The sequence below is a fragment of the Schistocerca nitens genome, chromosome 6, assembly GCF_023898315.1.
Source record: "Schistocerca nitens isolate TAMUIC-IGC-003100 chromosome 6, iqSchNite1.1, whole genome shotgun sequence".
Lineage (NCBI taxonomy): Eukaryota > Metazoa > Arthropoda > Insecta > Orthoptera > Acrididae > Schistocerca > Schistocerca nitens.
Genome location: NC_064619.1, coordinates 446,443,126 through 446,463,181, shown reverse-complemented (window position 1 = coordinate 446,463,181; position 20,056 = coordinate 446,443,126). Strand labels below are relative to the sequence as shown.

Here is a 20,056-nt window from a genome sequence, read left to right as displayed (position 1 = left end):
ATTTTAGGAAGAAGGTAGAAGGTAGGGGTGCGGGGTGTCGGTGGGGTCAGGAGGTTGATGGAGTCAGGTGAAAGGTTTTGCAGGGGGCCTAAGGTTCTGAGGATTCCTTGAAGCTCTGCCTGGACATCGGGAATGGGGTTACCTTGGCAACCTTTGGATGTTGTTTTGTCTGAAAGCTGACGCAGTCCCTCAGCCACATACTCCCGACGATCAAGTACCACGGTCGTGGAACTCTTGTCCGCCGGAAGAATGACGATGGATCGGTCAGCCTTCAGATTACGGATAGCCTGGGCTTCAGCAGTGGTGATGTTGGGAGTGGGATCAAGGTTTTTTAAGAAGGATTGAGATGCAAGGCTGGAAGTCAGAAATTCCTGGAAGGTTTGGAGAGGGTGATTTTGAGGAAGAGGAGGTGGGTCCCACTGTGACGGAGGACGGAACTGTTCCAGGCAGGGTTCAATATGGATGGTGTCTTGGGGAGTTGGATCATTAGGAGTAGGATTAGGATCATTTTTCTTCGTGGCAAAGTGATATTTCCAGCAGAGAGTACGAGTGTAGGACAGTAAATCTTTGACGAGGGCTGTTTGGTTGAATCTGGGAGTGGGGCTGAAGGTGAGGCCTTTGGATAGGACAGAGGTTTCGGATTGGGAGAGAGGTTTGGAGGAAAGGTTAACTACTGAATTAGGGTGTTGTGGTTCCAGGTTGTGTTGATTGGAATTTTGAGGTTTTGGAGGGAGTGGAGCTGGAAGTGGGAGACTGAGTAGATGGGAGAGACTGGGTTGGTGTGCAATGAGAGGAGGTTGAGGTTTGCTGGAAAGGTTGTGAAGGGTGAGTGAGTTGCCTTTCCGGAGGTGGGAAACCAGGAGATTGGATAGTTTTTTGAGGTGGAGGGTGGCATGCTGTTCTAATTTACGGTTGGCCTGTAGGAGGATGCTCTGAACAGCCGATGTGGATGTGGGAGAGGAAAGATTAAGGACTTTTATTAAGGATAGGAGTTGACAGGTGTGTTCTTTGGCTGAGTTGATGTGTAGGTGAAGGATTAGGTGGGTGAGGGCAATGGATTGTTCAGTTTGGAACTGGTATAGGGACTGATGGAAAGAAGGGTTGCAGCCAGAGATGGGAACTTTAAGTGTGAGGCCTTTGGGGGTAATGCCAAATGTCAGACAAGCCTGAGAAAATAGAATATGGGAGCGTAATCTGGATAGGGCGAAGGCATGTTTGCGGAGGGAATGTAAATAAAACTTAATGGGGTCGTTGTGGGGGTGTTGTGAGGGTGACATGGTATTAGAAGGTGGAAAGTGTAACATGAGGCTGAAATGAAAATAAAAATATATGGGGAGAGATAAAGGTGGACTGGAAAGTAACTGGAGATCTGGTGTGAAGAAAGGTGAGAAGGTGTTGGTTACAGCTGGGCTATGTTGGACTTGGGTTGGTAGATAAGAAGAACTTCAGAATTTCCTCTCCAACCTCAACTCCTTTGGTTCCCTCAGATTCACCTGGTCCTACTCCAAATCCCATGCCACTTTCCTTGACGTTGACCTCCACCTGTCCAATGGCCAGCTTCACACGTCCGTCCACATCAAACCCACCAACAAGCAACAGTACCTCCATTATGACAGCTGCCACCCATTCCACATCAAACGGTCCCTTCCCTACAGCCTAGGTCTTCGTGGCAAACGAATCTGCTCCAGTCCAGAATCCCTGAACCATTACACCAACAACCTGACAACAGCTTTCGCATCTTGCAACTACCCTCCCGACCTGGTACAGAAGCAAATAACCAGAGCCACTTCCTCATCCCCTCGAACCCAGAATCCCCCACAGAAGAACCACAAAAGTGGCCCACTTGTGACAGGATACTTTCCGGGACTGGACCAGCCTCTGAATGTGGCTCTCCAGCAGGGATACGACTTCCTCAAATCCTGCCCTGAAATGAGATCCATCGTTCATGAAATCCTCCCCACTCCACCAAGAGTGTCTTTTCGCCGTCCACCTAACCTTCGTAACCTGTTAGTTCATCCCTATGAAATCCCCAAACCACCTTCCCGACCCTCTGGCTCCTATCCTTGTAACCGCCCCCGGTGTAAAACCTGTCCCATGCACCCTCCCACCACCACCTACTCCAGTCCTGTAACCCGGAAGGTGTACACGATCAAAGGCAGAGCCACATGTGAAAGCACCCACGTGATTTACCAACTGACCTGCCTACACTGTGATGCATTCTATGTGGGAATGACCAGCAACAAACTGTCCATTCGCATGAATGGACACAGGCAGACAGTGTTTGTTGGTAATGAGGATCACCCTGTGGCTAAACATGCCTTGGTGCACGGCCAGCACACCTTGGCACAGTGTTACACCGGCCAGCTTATCTGGATACTTCCCACCAACACCAACCTATCCGAACTCCGGAGATGGGAACTTGCTCTTCAATATATCCTCTCTTCCCGTTACCCATCAGGCCTCAATCTCCGCTAATTTCAAGTTTCCGCCACTCATACCTCACCTGTCATTCAACATCATCTTTGCCTCTTCACTTCCGCCTCGACTGACATCTCTGCCCAAACTCTATGTCTTTAAATATGTCTGCTTGTGTCTGTATATGTTTGTTGCGAAAGCTTGAATTTTGTGTGTATGTTTGTGTTTGTTTGTGTGTCTGTCGACCTGCCAGGACTTTCATTTGGTAAGTCACATCATCTTTGTTTTTAGATATATTTTTCCTACGTGGAATGTTTCCCTCTACTATAACCATATATATATAGTTTTTTTGATGATGTGACTTACCAAACGAAAGCGCTGGCACGTCGATAGACACACAAACAAACACAAACATACACACAAAATTCAAGCTTTCGCAACAAACTGTTGCCTCATCAGAAAAGAGGGAAGGAGAGGGAAAGACGAAAGGATGTGGGTTTTAAGGGAGAGGGTAAGGAGTCATTCCAATCCCGGGAGCGGAAAGACTTACCTTAGGGGGAAAAAAGGACGGGTATACACTCGCACACACACACATATCCATCCACACATATCATGGGAAATTGAGTCACTTTCCTCCCAGATATGAGTATAGTAGTGAACTGTAATAGCTCCCAATAAGATGAGGGAACTGAACTTAAAAGGTACCAATGGTAATGGGTCTGTTTTGATGTCACAATGTTCACCTCATCCACAAGGCAGCATATTGTAAATGTTTTACACATCATGCATTATCTGGCTAATTTTGCACTGTGAGAATAGAAGCTTGTATATTTAAGTAACACACCTTTGCACAAGTTATCAAATCAGAACAATAGCAGCAACAACTTCATATACTATCAACAGGTACTAAACAAATGAAGTAATGTTTATAAAAATCAATAAACCGTACAATTTCAATGGAAAAGTATCTGATATTGTGTCAGTGTTGTATGTTTATGCGATTTTATCTAATTACTCAACAAAGCAAACCATAAACTTGGGTGTAGCAGGATAAAATTTGGTCATATGACCAGGTACAGCCGTATTACAGTTCAAAGTAATGCATGTTGTTATCTCACAGTGCAGCATTGAAATTGATCATGGAAAATGTCTTTTGAGGGCAGGGAAGGTGGCTTACTTTTACCATTTTTAAAGTAATTGACAATGAGAAGGAGCAAATCATTAATTGAAATGGCAATGGAATATGTCAGCAAACTGTGAAAGTAAGTTAATGTTGGGCATATTATGAAAGAAAGGACAAGATCCTTGACATTAATTTGTGTAGTATTTTAGAACATATTCTTAATTCAAACAATGAGAAATCTCGAAGAGAATGACCTCCTCCATGCCAACCAGCATGGATTTTGAAAACACTGACCATGTGATACCCAACTCACATTTTTCTCACATGACATCCTGAAAGCCATAGATCATGGCAGTCAGGTAGATGCAGTATTTCTTGATTTCTGAAAAGCATGTGACTCAGTACCATACCTATGCTCATTATCAAAAGTACAATCATATGGGGTATCAGACGAAATATGTGACTGCACTGAAGATTTCTTGGTAGCAAGGATGCAGCATGTTATCTTGGATGGAGAGCCATCAACAGATGTAGAGGTAACTTTGGGTCTATCCCATGGAAATGTGTTGGGTCACTTGCTGTTCATGTTGTACATTAAAGATGTTGCAGAAAACATTAACAGTAATGTCAGACTTTTTCCAAATGATTTAGTTATCTACAACAAAGTACAGTCTGAACAAAGCTGTCAAATATTCAGTCAGTCAGACGTTGAAAAGATTTCAAAGTGGTGCAATGACTGGCAGCTTGCTTTAAATGTTCAAAAATGTGAAATTGTGCACTTCACTGGAAGCAGCTTTGGTTTATTGATAGAATACTAGGGATATGCAATCAGTCTACAAAGGAGATTGCTTACACATCACTCAAGCGACCCATCCTAGAATATTGCTCATGTGTGTGGGACCCGTACCAAATAGGACTAGTGGGGGATATTGAACGTATACAGAGAATGGCAGCACAAATGGTCACAGTTTGTCTGACCTGCCAGAGTGTGTCACAGAGTCAAAAGAACTGAACTGGCAGACCCTTGAAGATAGATGGAAACTATCCTGAGAAAGTCTGCTAACAAAGTTTCAGGAACTGGCTTTAAATGATGACTGCTAGTAAATTACTAAAACCGGGTACATGCTGCTCCCAAATGGATCAAAAGGGTAAGATTAGATTAATTACAGCACACATTTAAACAATTGTTTTTCCCACACTCCATATGTGAGTGGAACATGAAAAAGACCTAATAACTGGTACAGTGGGACGTACCCTCTGCCATACACCTCACAGTGGTACAGATGTAAATGTAAATGAAGATGCCAAACAGAGTGGGATTCAGGTATCTACGTCAAAGAAGAATAAGCAAACTGCATATAATATATATTCCACTGATGATGTGAATAAATATAAGGCTGCAATATTTGAAAGATTATAAACAATACAATGACATTCTAACTTTGCAAAAATGTCACAGCTTTAGACACGCAGAAATGGACTTCCAAAGCTTGCAAGAAAACTGATCACAATGTTCTGTTTGTGGAATTTTGTTTCAAGAGGTGCCAGAATGCTAGTCCAAGTGAAAATTAGAGAAAATGTTTGCAAAAAAGGGCATATTACATTAGACTCTCATTTTAAAAAATAAGCACTAACATTAAAGCGGTCAGTGCTTAATTAAAAGAATTTTGGATTAATATACTTTACACAATGAATAAATGTTGGTAAAGTGACAGTCAGTGAAGCATATCGCTAAACTAAAGTGGTGGTCAACGTTTAATTATTGTGCATCCAGGTAGTGATACGCATTTTGTCCTGGAAGTCACACCTCACAAATGACTCAAAAATCAAAATTCCAGGCTATCATTCACAAATGGACAGCAATTTTTTTAAATACATAAAGATGTAACTTGTTCCAGGATTAACTCCTAAAAGTATAGCCTTTCCTGAAAATGTTCCGTATCACAACAAAGCAATAATAACATACATTATCACACAGGTTTAAGACAAACAAAACTTTTGTCATTGATTAAGGAGCACCAACATTTCGTTCCCCTCTGTCTGTCACTATACTCGTGCGCGCGCACCCACCCACCCACACACACACACACACACACACACACACACACACACACACACACACACACAAAAGGGAAATATAAACATTGTGTAAGAAACAGATATGATGCCTTTGTTGCTGTAACATTAAAAAACTGTCACATTAAAAAGTATTTGATGGATGAAAAAATTGAAAATATAATACTATCAGCTTGCACGGATTCAAATGAAGCAGTATCATATTCACCTGTGACTGAAATGGGAACTGACAATCAACAGACTCAGCAGAAGAAGGGAGCAATATCATTGTGGAAGATAGTTCTATGGATACTGTCAGAAAAGCATTGTGCAACAGCTGATATAAGAAAAATATACTGAACATCTGAAGCCTTTTCTAGCATGTATGACAGCATTCAACTTATAAGACTACTGGAGACTATTACCTCTTCCTCTCTTTTTCTCGGTCATAACATAAAAGTATTGCCACTCTGGTCACATCTTCAGTTTTCTTTGCCTGATAATACGGTCATCTTGGAACTGGTTTAACATTACCTGCTTGAACCAGTGCTGGTGTAGGACGAGGAGGCTGCAAACTACCAGGGGTTGCTGTAGTAACAGCAGTGGAAGTTGTGAGACATGGCTGTGGCTGCGTCCTCGCTTTGGTAACAGCTGCATGTAGGGCAGGCCCTAGGTATCCAAATTCTGCCCGATATTCATCTAGTACATCAGGAGGCTGCCTGAGTCCCTTAAGAAGTGGTGTCAGCACTTTCTGTACACACAAATTAAAATACTAGAGTATATGACACACACATGAAAGAAACAAGAGCTCATGTAAAACACAGACTATTAACTCTATCAGACTGCTTGAGCTTCGTAGAAAGTGACAATATAACTAAGAAAAGGAATGCTTTCTTGACATTCAGCAATTATTTACAGTTGAACCTGATTTATGCATAACTCTGTTCTGTGAAAGTCGTATTTATACATTAAGTTTTGTCAGTTCTGGCAAAATATAACTGAAAAAGGTATTACTTGAATCATTATATATATGAAATGCATTTTTACATAATTCATTATTATACGTATCAAATTCCAGTGAAATAAACTGAGTTTTGCCTAAATGTAATGAGCATTGTCATTTGAAAAGACAGGCGGCACCATAAAGACAAGGGACAGAGGCAAATTAGCCAAAGTGGGCAGCATGGAAACAAAGACAATCCTAGCACTGCTGTTTTCAATAGGAGAGTTCCTTTCATAATATCAATGATAAGTTAAAAGTTATCAGCTGATTTGTGTTGTTGAACAGTGTTTCTATCATTGAGTCACTTTCAATCAGCCATGGGGAACAGAAGAAGCAAAAGTTACTCGCTAGATCAGAAAGTAAAATTCATACAAGAGGTGGATGCTAATACACACAATACAAAATCTGAACTTGCTGCCAACTCAGGAACTGCCTACACCACACTATGTACAGACATCAGCCAAAAACACAGTATGAATGAATTTTTAAAATTCGGTGCAAAACTGATAAAACATAGCCATCAGCAAGAAGTGAGATACATAGATTTGGAAAATGCAATTTTTACATGGTTCCAGAAAAAATGCGCTGCAGCTCTACCGATCACTGGCGACTTGCTGAAAGCAAAAGTGATAGACTTAGCTAGAAATATGAACATCACAGCTGATTTCAAGGCTCCATCAGGATGGTTAAAAGTATTTCAAGATCATTGTGGTATAACAGGGAGAACAATTTCTGGTGAATCAAAAGCTGTGTACGAGGTTACAGTGCAACACTGGATTGAGGAGGTTCTGCCAGGTATCTTAAGGGATTATCAGCCTCAAATATTTCACAACTTTGACAAGGCCGGTCTATTCTACAATCTGCTTTCTAGTACAGCAGCTGAAAAGGGTGACACATGCCATGGAGAGAAGAAAGTTAAAATTCATATGACACTTCTCCTCGCCACACATACAGATGGACCTGATAAACCCCCCCCACTTGTGATGGGAAAATCTTAACAATCCGAGGTGTTTAAAAGGTGTAAATATGAAATCGATGGAATACAAACGCAATAAAAACTCTTGGATGACTATGATATTAATGGAACAATGGTTAAAAAACTGGTCATTGGAGGGGGGGAAAAAAAAAGAGGACCCATCTTCTTATGGATCGATGAGCAGTACATCCACCCACTAGCTTTTGGAAAATGTTTGAGTGGAATGTTTCCCTCTAAACTATGCCAGTGTTCTACAGCCAGTTGATTTGGGCATTAAAGAAAATTTTAAAGTTCATTATAGAAAAAAAAAAAAAACACTTGTTCAATATTTGATAGAACTGACTCATGCAGGAAACAAAAATCTCTCCATTAACTTACATCAAGCCATGGAATTTACTTTGGCTGCCTGGCAGCTGGTGTCATCCTCCGTAATCAACAACTGTTCCTGTGAAGCTGGTACCTTAGTGGAAGGGCCTGCCACTGATGATGATGATGATGATGATGATGATGATGATGCTGGTGGTGGTGGTGGTGGCAAAGTCTTGTCTGGTAATGGACTAGCTCTATTAAAGGGTGCATATTTCAACAGTTTTGAACATTTTGATCATAATCTCACCATATGTGCAGAACTACAGGATGTGCGTTAACAATGTGGTGATGATCAAGAAGGCGGGCCAACTTCAAGTGCCAGTGATGACTTGAATCTGAAAACATCTAAACTGAGTGAAGTGCAATTGATGTGTGCAGGCATTACATCAATGTGGAAACTTGCAGTGAAAAAGATCCGAAATCAAAAATAAGTTTGCAAAATGAGGTTTATACATTTAATGCACGAAAAGTGAAACAAGGCAAATTATCTGATTTTTTTAAAGCAGGGGCAAGTTCAAAATAATGTATTTTACCTTTAATACTGTGTCTTTGTTGTTTCTACAGTGCAAAGTACCAAATTACAATACAGTACTTAATTTTTCTAAAGCAGGATCAAATATTGTAATTTTTTTTTCTTTTAATACTGTTATCTTTCTTTGTCATTTATAAAATTAACACATGTACATCCACTGTACTTATTTTCCTAGCTCTAGTGAAAAATATCATGCCTATTACTGTATCTGTATCTGACTTCTAAGTAATTCTGAATTACATGTAATCTTTCTTCTTCTTCTTCTTCTTCTTTGATATACATATAAATCAGGTTCAACTGTATTTTCTCAAAAACTGGTTTTTGGCTTCTTACGCTATCAAAGAGTGACAATTGAGATATGGAGCTTGTCGTAGATGAAATTAAAAGACAAATGATCACAGAGGATTAAAACTAATATCATTTGACATCACTAGCTCATTTGCAACTGTTCCAATTGATGAGTGTAGAAACATATAAAGAGACCTTTTGCACAGAAGCTATGGGTTACCATCTCAGACCCCTACTATGTGAAATTTTCATGGTTAATTTTAAACAATTTTTCTTACATGAAGAGTCCCTATTCACAAAATTACATATTGTATCAGGTATGTGCTTTGTTTATCAACTGGTACTATTCGATATAGAGGATGTTTATAAATGAATGGTGCAGTTTTAAAAATTAATAACAAATCGATTTATTATTTTATAAGGGCAAACATTACAGTATAAGCAGCAGCTGTCCCAAGTTTTTAATGTGTTATCCGATTTTCACTTGTCATGCTTACTGCGCAGGTGTAGTATCTCTTTCCAAGATGGTGTCGCAACAGGAAAAGGCTTTCTGTGTGCTCTGTTTTGAGGTGTCCATATCTGGGGTTATAGTGCAGTATGAGTTTTGTACATGGGTTAGGAAAGACCTGCCACACAAGAATAACAAAGGTAGGTCGTACTGACAGTGTGTTGAAGCTGGATGCCTCAGTAAGAGGAATATTCCCAATCGACCTCATGCATCTGATGCAAACGTCAATAGAATGCACAGGGCATCTCAGCAAAGTCCTCGCAAGTCACTTAATAATGTAAGCAGCGAACTGTTCATGTCAAAGATTATGATGTGGAAAGTGTTGTGTAAGTGGCTTTTTTTTTTTTTTTTTCCGTACAGAGTGGGATTAGGATGAACCTTACATCAGCAGACAAAGTGAAAAGGAGTGACTTTATGAAGAGCTGCAGTTAGAAATGGAGGACGCTAGTTTTGTAGAAAGACTTATCTGCTGCGATGAAGGCAGTTTCCATGTACGTGGAGAGGTGAATACACACAATGTTTGTATCTGCAGAAGTGAGAAATCACATACCCTGATAGAACATCACTGTGACTCTCCAAGACTGAAAGTCAACAGCCCAATTTTCTTTAAACAACAAACGATGTTGAGTAGCTCATTCCTAGACAGGTTGTAAATTACCCTGGCTGAACACCACTTATGATGATTATATTTTGCAACTGGACAGTGCTCTGTCCCATTTTCACAGGAATGCATGAGAGCTTCTTAATTGTGTTCTTTACCAGCACTAGATTGGATATGCTGCAATAGCAGACAATTACCTTCTCCACTGGCCATCCAGTTCACCAGATCTGACACCCAGAGATTTCTTTCTGTGGGGATTTGTGAAAGACTGATTTTATGTACTGCTAATGCTCGTGTCTCTTGAGGATGTGTGTGATTGGATGAAGCATGCACTGCAGACAATCATGGAGGACATGCTTCAATGAGAAGGGGAAGAATTTGATTACTGTGTAGATGTGTGTTTTGTGACCAATCATGCATGTATTGAAGGAGTGTGATTTGGAAGAATGAGATTTCCGCTCAGAACATTACAGGGTTAATCAACACAAAATCAGATCTAAAACTATTCTCTGCAAACTATAGTGAAGGGCATGGCAGAGAGTACTCCCAATTGGACCGGTTATTAGGGATTTTTCCATGATCCATTCAGTTATGGATATCAGGATGAATGACAGCTTAAACACCCCTGTGCACAATGTAATTAGCTTAATCTCATCTTCTCGATCCTGTGGGAATAATATGAGGATGGTTTGGTAAGTCTGATAAATTTCCATAAAAGAATGGAACATTTTTGTTGCACCTTCATGGTTGGTATGCTTGATTATTCCACAGATCATATAAAGAATTTCAACAATGTACAGCATACACTTCATCATTGACAGCTGTCTGAATGGGGAAGTGTGTCAACTGCAACTGAAAATGGAGAAAACTCAGTTTCACTGCCTCGAAATATAACTGGATGCAGTTCATGCAAATTCTGCACCATCATTAACGACCATTTGCTTTGGGACTGATGAATTTAAACATTGTCAGAAAAGCGCCAAAGATGAAGCATGCTCCGGCTGTCCAATTGAGGTCACCACAAAGGAAGCCATTGACGAAATCTGTGGTGTGGTAATGTAAGACAGCTTAACAAAAATTTGTGAGATTGCTGAGACTGCAGGAATTTCAACTGAGCAAGTTGCATAGTATCATGCATGGAGAATTGGCTATGAAGAAGCTGTGTGCGAGGTGGGTGCAATTGCTCACAATCTACCAAAAGTGCTTCCAACAAATTTCATCATAATGTCTGATGATATTTAATCGCAATCCAGAAGGTTTTCTGCACTGATTTGTGACTGTTGATGAAACCTGGATCCATCACCACACACACCAGAGTCAAAATGACAGTCAAAACAAAAGACATTGGCTGCTGAAGGTAGACTAAAGAAGGCAAATACCATTTTGTCAGCTGGTAAGATGATGGCCATTATTTTTTGGTACTCTCAATGAGTAATCTTCTGAGATTAAGTGGAAAATGGCATAACCATAACTGGAGCCTATTATGCTTCATTGTTTGATCATTTGAAACTTGTGTTGGCTGAAAAAGAGACAAGGCTGGCACGCAAAAAAATGCTCTTTCACCAGGATAATGCACCATCCCACATATCAATGATAACAATGGCGAATGTGCATGGTTTGGGCTTTGATTTGGTTCCTCATCAACCCTGTTTACTGCATTAGCTGTAAGTGGCTTCTTCCTATTCCCCAACTTGAAACTTCGGCATGCTGGGAAAAAATTTTCATCAAATTAGGAAATTATAGTTACAATTATAGTTACAGTCAACGAATATTTTGCATAGTTTGACATAACATATTTTTCTGATGGGATGAAAATGCTGGATGATTGCTGGATCAAGTGTATATCCCAAACTGGAGACTATTTCAAGAAGTACGGTGAGTTGTTTATGAAACATACATTTTTTCTTGCTTCTTTACCAGACTTATCAAACCACACCTGTATATAAGAGGCTGTAATATATTGCTAGATTCATCACTTTTCTCTGCTCTTCTTTGCATAAGTTCAATACCCCTGTTAGTTCTAGTTCTATTTGGTACGGGTCCCACACACCTGAGCCTCATTCTAGCATGAGTCGCAAGAGAGTTTTGTAGGTAATCCTTAGTATTCTATTATTCTATCAATAAACTGTGTCTGTCACCTGCTTTACCTATGACTGAGCATTTGTGGTCATTCCATTTCATATTCCTAAAATTTGTAACACACAGGTATTTGTGGAGCTGACTGATTCCAACTATGCCTAATTTACACTGTAATCAAACAGAGGCAATAAAGAAGTAGATCTAATAATGAACAAGGGAACAGATAAGTGGGTGAATTACTATGAACAGCATAATGAATGGATCATCAAAGCCAAAATGAACACAAAACCATGACTGACTGCAGTAGTACAAGCATATATTGTCTGTAGTTCTGCAGAGTGAAAGTAAGTATGATAGGAAGAAAAAAAATCAGTTTGTTGAAGGAGAAGAAAATTTAATTATGATGTGGGACTGGAATATGGTAATAGGAAAAGGAAGAGACGATAAAACAGTAGGACAACATGCACTGGGGAAATGGCATGAAAAGGGAATCTACCAAGCAGAATTTTCCACAGAGCACAATTTAATCATTGCTAACATGTGGTTTGAATGCATGTGGTTTGAATGTCCAGAAAAAGATGTATACTTGAATGAGATCTGAAGACAACAAATCGTTTAAGATAGATTATATAATGGCAAAACAATGATTTAGAAATAGGTACCAAATCGCAAATCATTTCCATGAGCAAATGTGGACTCTGACTAATTTATTAGTCATGAACTTAAAAAGAGGAGATGTCAATAAGTTGAAGCAAATAGATCATTACACAACAACAGGACTGAAATACAACAAGAGATTAAAAGGTAGCTACAAGAGCTGTAGTAGTGAAGGCACAAAAGAAATGACTAAGCAAAAAGACAAGGCCCAGAAGAAACCCTTGGATAACATATGGGATATAATATTAAAGATGACAGACAAAAGGAGAAAATATAACAAAGCAGTGGGTGAAGCAATCAAAAAGTCTAAAAAATGAGTCTGACAGAAAGTGCAAAATGGCAAAGCAGAAATAGCTAGTGGTGAAATTTAAAGCCTTAGAAGCATACAAGAGAAGAGAAGAAAAAAGATGCCTATAGGAAAACTGAAGAAACTTTTTGAGATCACAAAATCAGCTGTGTGAACATGAAGAGCTTACATGGTAAGCTAAAACTAAGCAAAGAATAGAAGGCTGCAGTATGAAAGGAATATATAGAAGGGTTATATAAACTTCATGACAGTGTTTTAGCTTATTCTCTGTGGTATTCAATCTGTATATATAGCCACATCAGAAGAGAAACCAAGGAGTAATTCGATAAAGGAAATAAATTTCACTAATAATAAATTAATTTTTAAAGGTTTCAAGGCAACATTGGAATTATGTTGGAGATGGAAAAGGACTTCCAAGATCAGTCAAACAAAACAGTCAGTATCTTACAAATAAAAGACACTAGGAAATGAGAAAAACAACAAAAGTGAAACCATGGTAATCACATGTAGTCATATTGAATCAGGTATTGCTAAAGGAATTTAACCAGGAAATGAGACACTAATTGTAGTAGAAAAGTTTTGCTATTTGTGTAGAAAAATAATTGATGAAGACAGCAGCAAAAGGGATGTAAAATAAAGACTGGCAATAAGGCTGGATAATGGAAACAAAAGTTCTGAAACAGATTGCTCACATTTGCAGAGGACTTTTGCTATGCTTCCTGTAAATGTGACACCTGTTGCAACACAAGTGAAGTGTTTAGAAGAAATAGCCAGCAGTACTGGCATAAGAATTTCTGCAGAGTAAGAATTTATACATCTTGGGGAGACAATCCAAGAAAATGGTTGGAAAAAGCTGTTATTAAAGAAAGGATACATAGAATGAGAAGGGCGTGTGGTGTAACTTAAGAACTTTACAATAAAAATGACTGTCTAAAAATGTAAAAATGAGGTACTACAATACAATAGTTTAACCAGTATATTTAAAAGATCCCATGTCTACCATTAAATTACAATTTAGATAAATCAGAAATGTTAGAAAGGTGAATTGTTAGAATTAGAAAATACCGTATTAGGACTTTGAAAACTACAAAAGGTTGGAAACTGCGGAGTAGTGATGAAATTTATTGAAACATAGAAAACATATCAGAAGTAATGTGATAAAGAAGACTGGTATTTTTTAGACTTTATTCAAATCAAGACAGCAGATTAAACAAAAAGATCTTTAGATATGTCTTGTTGCATAAGAAGTCAACCATGCTGGTCCCACAAAGGAAAGAGAGAGAGAGAGAGAGAGAGAGAGAGAGAGAGAGAGAGAGAGAGAGAGACTGGCAATAGCAAGAAAGGCTTTTTCTGAAAAATAAATTGAAGATATAACAAATCAAAGCACAGAATAGAAATTTATGGCAAAACTTAACCAAAGTACGGTTAGATTTATAGGAAACCTCCTGAGATGTCAAGGAATATTTTATTTAGGAATGGAAGGAAGCATGAGGATTAAAAATTGTAAAGAGAGACCAAGCTTGGCTACAGTAAACAGGTTGAAGTGGGTTTCGTTTGAAGCAGTTACGCAAAGATGAAAATACTTGTGGAGGACTGTCTAGATGGAGAACTACATTGAACCAGTCTTCAGACTGAAAACCACAACCAGTCAATAATTAAATGCATTATTTGAACACTTTCACTTCCAATATAATAAAATTCCATTCACATTTGAGTTGAATTTCTTCAATAAATTTGTAGTGTCTTAATACAGTCATTAGCACTAACAGAAAGGCTGCAACTATCCGTACTGTGATCCCTACACAATTCTGGAACTCACACAGTCACAAATGTGTAGATTTTCACTCCAAAGTACATGGCTTTTTATCAGTTCCATTAACAGAATCTGCCTCTTACTTAAATTTAAACACAAGGAAATGCGTAAGTTACAACAATGACTATGTTTAACCTGACAGACACGTTCTATGGGGAAAAAATGGCATAAAATTATACTACTTATGTACAATGGGCATAAGGATGTCAGCAGTGACAAAAATTGGTCCATTATCCCATATGTTGGTAATACTTTATACAGCTTTTTAAAAAGTTAAAATCTCACAACTACAGTTCTTCATTTTCCAACAACAATAATAATATAGCTAAGATATTAATCATTACCAATGATACAATCAATCTTTTGGTATAAAATGACGTTTATAAGATTGCTGCAGGATCTGTGGAACAGTGTGCATTGGTCATTCAGGTAGAGTTGTGGCAATTAGGTTGTCAAAACCTTACATCAGCTGGAGACTAGAAAAACAGAGTCCATCTTTGCAGCACACATTTTAGTACAGAAAATCATCTGTATGTACACTAGTGGAAACACTTGAAATCAATAAATATATGGACTAGAATGATACTTAGTTTCAAATGAACAAACTTTGTGTTAAATTAAGTTTCAATTATGCCTGTTGTTGTTGTCTTCAGTCGTGAGACTGGTTTAATGCAGCTCTCCATGCTACTCTATCCTGTGCAAGTTTCTTCATCTCCCAGTACTTACTGCAACCTACGTCCTTCTGAATCTGCTTAGTGTATTCATCTCTTGGTCTTCCTCTACGATTTTTACCCTCCACGCTGCCCTCCAATGCTAAATTTGTGATTCCTTGATGCCTCAAAACATGTCCTACCAACCGATCCCTTCTTCTAGTCAAGTTGTGCCACAAACTTCTCTTCTCCCCAATCCTATTCAATACCTCCTCATTAGTTACGTGATCTACCCACCTTATCTTCAGCATTCTTCTGTAGCACCGCATTTCGAAAGCTTCTATTCTCTTCTTGTCCAAACTAGTTATTGTCCATGTTTCGCTTCCATACATGGCTACACTCCATACAAATACTTTCAGAAACAACTTCCTGACACTTAAATCTATACTCGATGTTAACAAATTTCTCTTCTTCAGAAACGCTTTCCTTGCCATTGACAGTCTACATTATATCCTCTCTACTTCGACCATCATCAGTTATTTTGCTCCGCAAATAGCAAAACTCCTTTACTACTTTAAGTGTCTCATTTCCTAATCTAATTCCCTCAGCATCACCCGACTTAATTCGACTACATTCCATTATCCTCATTTTGCTTTTGTTGATTTTCATCTTATATCCTCCTTTCAAGACACTGTCCATTCCGTTCAACTGCTCTTCCAAGTCCTTTGCTGTCTCTGACAGAATTACAATGTCATCGGCGAACCTCAACGTTTTTATTTCTTCTCCATGGACTTTAATACCTACTCCGAATTTTTCTTTTGTTTCCTTTACTGCTTGCTCAATACACAGATTGAATAACATCGGGGAGAGGCTACAACCCTGTCTCATTCCTTTCCCAACTGTTGCTTCCCTTTCATGCCCCTCGACTTTTATAACTGCCATCTGGTTTCTGTACAAATTGTAAATAGCCTTTTGCTCCCTGTATTTTACCCCTGCCACCTTTAGAATTTGAAAGAGAGTATCCCAGTCAACATTGTCAAAAGCTTTCTCTAAGTCTACAAAGCTAGAAATGTACGTTTGCCTTTCCTTAATCTATTTTCTAAGATAAGTCGTAGGGTCAGTATTGCCTCCCGTGTTCCAACATTTCTGCAGAATCCAAACTGATTTTCGCCGAGGTCAGCTTCTACCAGTTTTTCCATTCATCTGTAAAGAATTCGCTTTAGTATTTTCAGCTGTGACTTATTAAACTGATAGTTCGGTAATTTTCACATCTGTCAACACCTGCTTTCTTTGGGATTGGAATTATTATATTCTTCTTGAAGTCTGAGGGTATTTCACCTGTCTCATACATCTTGCTCACCAGATGGTAGAGTTTTGTCAGGACTGGCTCTCCCAAGGCCGTCAGTAGTTCCAATGGAATGTTGTCTACTCCCGGGGCCTTGTTTCGACTCAGGTCTTTCAGTGCTCTGTCAAACTCTTCACGCAGTATCGTATCTCCCATTTCATTTTCATCTACATCCTCTTCCATTTCCATAATATTGTCCTCAAGTACATCGCCCTTGTATAGACCCTCTATATACTCCTTCCACCTTTCTGCTTTCCCTTCTTTGCTTAGAACTGGGTTTCCATCTGAGCTCTTGATATTCATGCAAGTGGTTCTCCTTTCTCCAAAGGTCTCTTTAATTTTCCTGTAGGCAGCATCTATCTTACCCCTAGTGAGACAGGCCTCTACATCCTTACATTTGTCCTCTAGCCATCCCTGCTTATCCATTTTGCACTTCCTGTCGATCTCATTTTTGAGACGTTTGTATTCCGTTTTGCCTGCTTCATTTACTGCGTTTTTATATTTTCTCCTTTCATCAATTAAATTCAGTATTTCAATTATGCCTACATAATAGAATTTTTTACTGTAAGATCTCCTTAGTATTTTTTTTTTTTTAGTGTGATGCTTCCCTTTACAAGACCAGCTTATCTGCATCACTAATATCTCTGTAGCTTACACATCATTTTACCTGGTATTATAATGTTCAGTTGTTACCACCCGATGGCCCAAAAAGCCAACAACAAGTTTGTGAGCAAATAAGTGTGTCAGGTTCCAGGCCAATGTGGCAAAACATATATTGGACAAACAGTATGTACCATTGAAGATTGAAGTCGAGAACACCAACAGCAAAGCCAACTAACATATCCCAACAAATCAGCAGTCACAGAGCATTGTTTATCCTAGACTCATGCATACCAGGATTTTAGCACAAACTTCGAACTACTGGGACAGTCTCATTCTCTAATGCCTTCGAGGTGTGCACCAGAGACAATCTCATCAACTAGGACTGCAGCTATAATCTCAGCAAGATTTAGGTAAGTCAGCCATGCACTGTCAGGAGGTTAGTTCATCAGCACACCCGATGATGGAAATGTGTCTGAGAGCCAAATTATTGTGCCCGTTGGACACTAGGGACCAGTAGAACACAAGTGGACTATTCGCTACAAGATTTTAATTTAGTATAGAGTGTTAAATTCCATAGTTGCCTATTAGTAAAAGAGAATTTAATGTTTCCCATTTTAGAAGTAATGAAAAATGTAATTACGAAAACAAAGAGTGGAATGTAAGTACTTACCACTAACAGATGCTTTATGTGACCAGCAGCAATCTTATCAGTATTACTTAATACAGGCCCTTCCAAAGCAGCCTCTATGCGATCAGCTACTTGCTTGACTCGGGGCAATATAAACACCTTGCTAACCTCAGTCCCAAGTTCTGAAAGACCTGATTAAAAAACAGTACTATTTAAAAAGTAAGTTGGAAAAATGAGCACAGTATTTCATTTAGGATCTATTTTTCATGGGAGAAGATAATGTATAGAATGAGAGACTGCATAATTTGATTCCAATAAATCTCTGACAATTTTTATAAGCACTGTATGGAATTTTTGCAACAAATTTTGTTCCTCATCAAGTACTTAACTTCATACAGAAAGTGTCATAATTTACATGCATTCTGTTCTCTTAATGATTATCACATTCTGAAGAAGAGCAAGGATGACTGGCAATAGAGTTATACAATACTTTCGAGCCACCAAGAAGAAGAAAAGGATACAAAACTGTTACAGTTACATGTATTTGTGTGTTGTGGTGGAAGACTGACAGTTCTTATTTTATTTATTAGTCCTGCTTGTTCTTACCTGTTGATCCTATCATAGTAATTAACCATATAGTGGAGATGTTGTGTCGCTAAGCAAGTAAGGTTTTGGCCAGAAGGTCTTCTGAATTAGACAAAACACACACACACACACACACACACACACACACACACACACAACCACACACACACACACACACACACACCACATTGAGGGGGGGGGGGGGCAGGAGGGGAGTGTCTAATTCAAAAGAAGGCCTTTTGGCCAAAAGCTAACTTGTTCAGCATTCTTTTTGCTGTGCCTGTCTGTAATTCAACATCTCCACTATATGGTGAGCAGTAATCTATTCTTTTCATAATGCCGTCATTACTCCATCCTGGATTTTCCACTGTTTGATTTAGTCTTACTAATTCAAAATAACAAGGAGACAGAATGACTGACCAGTACTTCCATTCAAGAGGGAAAATTCCAAATACTATTGATAAAGACAGTTAAAAACAGAAGAAACTGTGTTTAGCTTTTGGAACTGTTAGAAATTAGTTTCTTCCTCAGGGAGGCAACAGAGATGTCATTATTTATTATATTATTATATATTTATTATTATTATATATTTATTAGTCAATAATAAAATATAAAAAGAAAGAAATATATATAATAAACAAACATACTTATATTAGTTTATCATTTTTATTAATTACTCATTCATTTATGATTATATCAATTATTTACTCTTCAGTTATTTTATCTTTATATATTCACTCTCACCCTATCTTTAGTTTTTCCTTGTCTTCTTTTCTGCTTTCTTAATTGCAGGTTTCATTCCATTTTTAAACCGTCTTTACATTCTTATATTATCTTTAGACTGAAGCAAGCACAGTGATTACCAACGCACTATGAATGGAAACTGTTGGGATGCGAGTCTATGATGCCAAAAGCTATGGTTTTGTCTCATAATCGTGAGAGGGAATTGGAATTGGAAGGTAAGTTTCTTGTGAAAGGCCATAGATATTCTGTGGTACAGCTCAGGTAGTGTGAAATACTGATATACAGTTGGAAATAATTCTTGTATTTAAAATGCCAATTTTTTTACATTACATTTTTAACAAAATTCTGAATTCTGTGTGATTTTTGTCACCAGTGTTTTGTCAAATTTCCACAATGTTCATTTGCACTGTTCTATCTTGAAGTTATTATCCTGGCTGGAGGATTCTCTGAATTAATTATGCATTATGAATGTGTCTGAGTCTGCATTATCCATTGGTTTTTAATTTAAACGATTGCCTCATTATTATGTGTGTGGCTCCAACATTAGGTTGACATTAATTATGGAGCAATTAGCCAGTTGTTGTACAAACAAAGTTTTCTATTTTGAAAAACGGTTCGTCTGCATATCCCTAAACACTACCATTGTGATACCAGACATGAGAGGGCCACAGGGAAAAGGGACATTATCATTTAATTTTTGCTGCATGGGGAAAGTGGAGTTCAAATTAATTATCTGATCTTGAGAGAGAACATTGACAGATTATTTTGGAAGTAC

The 20,056-nt window shown here is 38.5% G+C and overlaps 1 protein-coding gene across 1 annotated transcript in view; it reads right to left on the bottom strand.

Moving 5' to 3' along the window:
* The window catches only part of LOC126263741 (transcription initiation factor TFIID subunit 6), a 140,557-nt gene that overhangs the window by 20,813 nt on the left and 99,688 nt on the right, over positions 1 to 20,056 (bottom strand). The window contains exons 8-9 of the mRNA XM_049960924.1: positions 17,995 to 18,143; positions 6,128 to 6,344 (exon numbers count right to left, since the gene is read on the bottom strand). Coding sequence (XP_049816881.1) covers positions 6,128 to 6,344; positions 17,995 to 18,143 — 366 coding nt within the window. The remainder of the gene's footprint in view (positions 1 to 6,127; positions 6,345 to 17,994; positions 18,144 to 20,056) is intronic.